At 36.7% G+C, this 3267-nt stretch overlaps 1 protein-coding gene across 1 annotated transcript; it reads right to left on the bottom strand.

The window, feature by feature from the left end:
* Positions 1-458: 458 nt before the first annotated feature.
* LOC130502991 (F-box protein At1g49360-like) lies at positions 459-2605 on the bottom strand. The gene is made up of 5 exons (XM_056997668.1): positions 2454-2605; positions 2209-2265; positions 2059-2100; positions 1914-1979; positions 459-1816 (listed from the first exon to the last, which is right to left on the bottom strand). The coding sequence occupies exons 1-5, from the start codon at positions 2513-2515 to the stop codon at positions 574-576; spliced, it is 1470 nt and encodes a 489-aa protein (XP_056853648.1). The 5' UTR covers positions 2516-2605; the 3' UTR covers positions 459-573.
* Between the last annotated feature and the right edge of the window lie 662 nt (positions 2606-3267).

Genomic DNA, 3267 nt, shown 5'->3' with positions numbered 1-3267 from the left:
TTCAGGCAGGGGAAACACTTCATAATCTTCTTCTATAGCCTCCCAGAGATCAAGAGCTTCAAGATGAACTGTCATCCTAACTGCCCAAGCTTGATAATTTTCACCATCGAATACAGGTGGTGTGCTGGAGAAATTTGTTTCTGTTTCCATCATAGATCCCTTAAGAAAAGTGCTCTGATACCAGTTTGTAGTTTTATAAAGTTTATTTTGATATTTCACACACCTACTACAACTTTACAAGAGTTTCGTACATATATAATCTAAAGGTTTTCTAGAAGCAAAGGCTTCCCAAAAGACAACACACGTAATATTACAGATGTCTAAACATAGTTATTTTCTTTTCACATGCAAGTCATACCAAAATAGATTACGTAATCACTTGACCATGTTGTAACGGTCTTTGACTAAGGCACTTTCCAACAAATTTGTATTTCAGCAAACTGAACTAATCAATCCAAAGAGCCATTTTAAACAAAATGTATCTAGTTACACTGAAACAGCATAGTGATCTATCTCTGAATTGTTACAGCACACAATACACATCATCTGATACAATACAATAGATAATAAAGCTTAGATCTTAGAGGATAGATCAAGCTGAAAAATCAAAAAAAAAAGACGTGTGTTCATGGCATCAGAGGGATCAATAGTGGAGAAATCATAGATAGAGATGTCTTGGGGCGGCTCGATCCAGACACCATCCATATCCCTCCTTGTCAGATATTCAAAGTAATACCCTTCGGGATCTTCACATAAACTCTTGTTATATAAAGAATACTTGTAGGGGCGATTACGTTTAAAAGTACACATATACTTGGTTGGACGCCTTCCGTTGATATCATTATTCCAGATATAGAGAATGTTACTCATTGACCCTGTGAGGCTAGAGGTTATCACGCATAACCCATTGCTCACAAATATTGAGCAGCCATCCAGTGTTTCTTTCTTTTCCCACACCGACTCCAATCGGTTAAGCCTAAACACAACCGGGTCCACATATGATGCATCTACAAGATATATCTGTCCTGCATATTCAGTCATCCACCTCAATGTTCTAATCCGAGGGCCAACACCAAGGATCGGTTGCATAGGAAGAACATTCCACGTACGCGCAGATGGATCGAATACCCCTAACGCAATTTCTGTAGCCATATAAAAGAGACCATCCGAATATATAATGTTTTTTGTGTGCCTAAAGTGAGAAGAAATCTCGTTAGGAAATTTCTCATGTACCCACGTAACTGCACCAGGATGCCAAGTGCTGATGGTGGTATATACACTATCCGGGAAACCTTCAATACCAACCACCAAACAACCGATCTTTGTAGGAGCACAAGTGAAAGCAAATGTCGTGCTACATATCGTGTGTTTAGAAAAATGCAAGTTTATGCGCTTTCGGGTAAAAGGATTGAAGAAGCAAAGATTGCCATGTGGAGAATAGTCTTTGATGAGTAACCAACCTTCATTGGAACAAAAGATTTTCGAATTTATGGATAACTCGGGTAGAGTCATTGCCTTTGTCTTCTTCTTCGCTATAGGGTCGTAAAAACCATAGGAGACACCCCGGGTGGTATTACACGTAATAAGATACATAAGCCAGTAAGGTTTATCAATATGGCGGAGGACAGAGGCAGCAATTTCACTCCATGTCTTGCACACAAGAGAAGAGCGTATATTGTCCTTCAAAGCAAGACAGGGCAATATGAGACGTACAAGATCGTCGGGAAGAAAAAAATATTGGTTAGAAATCTGATTCTTCTCCTTCTCCTCCACCGCTGAGGAGGACCCACTTTTGCTCTCTAGGATTGCTCTAAAACTGACACAACGAACATAATATTTTTAGTTTTACCAACATGACATACAAAGTGGTTATCTATATGAGAATTCATGTAATAGAGAAATAAGAACAAAACCTCTTGAGTTCTGCCTCAGACATACTGGGTTGTTGTGCTTCTGGTTTCTCTAAAGGTGTTTTCAGCCTGACACCAAGCAACGAACCATTAAACATTTGACGCGAACACAAATGTAATTGATTTAAACATTGAAAGAAGAAGAAACCTCTTGACTTCCAATTCCTGAACTAGGGTGATTATTCTCAGCCTGACACCACGAACCCATTCACAAAATATTTTTGTTAAAATGTCTATGAGATGTTGAAGAAAACACACAGACTTTTCAAAAAACCCAAACCCAAAAAGAATTAAAAACCTGTTGAGTTCTGCCTCTGCTTCTTCTCCCACATGTTCCTCAATTTTGTAATCATATCTACAAGGTCAAACAATCACTCCGCAAATCAGACCAATCTCTTAGAAATTTAACTAAATTTTTCAACACGAGATGAAACTTAATTATATGCTTGCAAATCGCAAATCTTATAGATTCATACGTACTTTGAGATTACGACACACATAGATAGAAGAAGCAAATAGATCAAAGAACCTCCGGTTACATACCTTCTAGGATTGCAAATCTTATAGAAAAACAACGATACAAGTTCTCTTGCTCTGCAAGCCATTGGGTTGATGAGGTTGGTGAAGAATAAGATGATGTGAAATCTGAATACGATTCAAAATCGATTTTAAATACATTCATGTACCTAATGAAATAAAATTGACAACTAAAAAGAGAAAGTTATAAATATATATATATATATATATATATATATATCAGTTAATTTTCATAAAAATTACAAAATAAATAAAAATAATGTAGTTGATTGGTTGGGGTTTAAACTTACTTATTTAACTTTATTTATTTTTAAAGAAAAGTATCTAACCAGTCATTAAGTCATTATAATTCTAAAATTTAAAGTTACAACAATATTTTACCAGTGGTCAAATATAGATTTCTTTTCTAAAATTACAGCAAACAAAAGAAGCAAAATTCTCTTTTTTATTTTGTTTTAGTCCAAAAATTCTACGACCTAAATCCAAAATTCTACATCACAATTTATGCCGTAGAAGTTTTTTTTTTTTGTTGACTTCGTTTTATTTAGAAGCCCAATAGGGAAGAACAAGTTTACAATCAACGATTCATTTCTTCATTAATACAACACCGTAAATTCAAATAAGCCTAAAGGAAGCCCACGACCAACATAATGTTTTGTCTTCCTCTATAGGGTGCTGCCTCAGATTGCCACGCGCCAGACGAACGAAGAAGCAAGCCACGCGTCATTTAACGCCTCTGCATGCAATGAACCTGATGCACGCGTCTAAACGCGCCGCCGTGTGGAAATGAGGAACTGATGCCGGAGCTTCACCAGCAAGA

Source organism: Raphanus sativus, unplaced genomic scaffold, assembly GCF_000801105.2.
Source record: "Raphanus sativus cultivar WK10039 unplaced genomic scaffold, ASM80110v3 Scaffold0752, whole genome shotgun sequence".
NCBI classification, from domain to species: domain Eukaryota; kingdom Viridiplantae; phylum Streptophyta; class Magnoliopsida; order Brassicales; family Brassicaceae; genus Raphanus; species Raphanus sativus.
Note: the sequence above shows the minus strand (reverse complement) of the source record. Positions and strands in the feature narration are given on the sequence as shown.

Excerpts from the sequence above, each read along its gene's own strand:
- LOC130502991 (XM_056997668.1), bottom strand. The coding sequence starts at position 2,515 with ATGGCTTGCAGAGCAAGAGAACTTGTATCGTTGTTTTTCTATAAGATT. Across the intron at positions 2,101-2,208 it reads GCAGAGGCAGAACTCAACAG|GCTGAGAATAATCACCCTAG; the intron begins GTTTTTAATTCT and ends TCGTGGTGTCAG. Across the intron at positions 1,980-2,058 it reads CAGGAATTGGAAGTCAAGAG|GCTGAAAACACCTTTAGAGA; the intron begins GTTTCTTCTTCT and ends GCTTGGTGTCAG.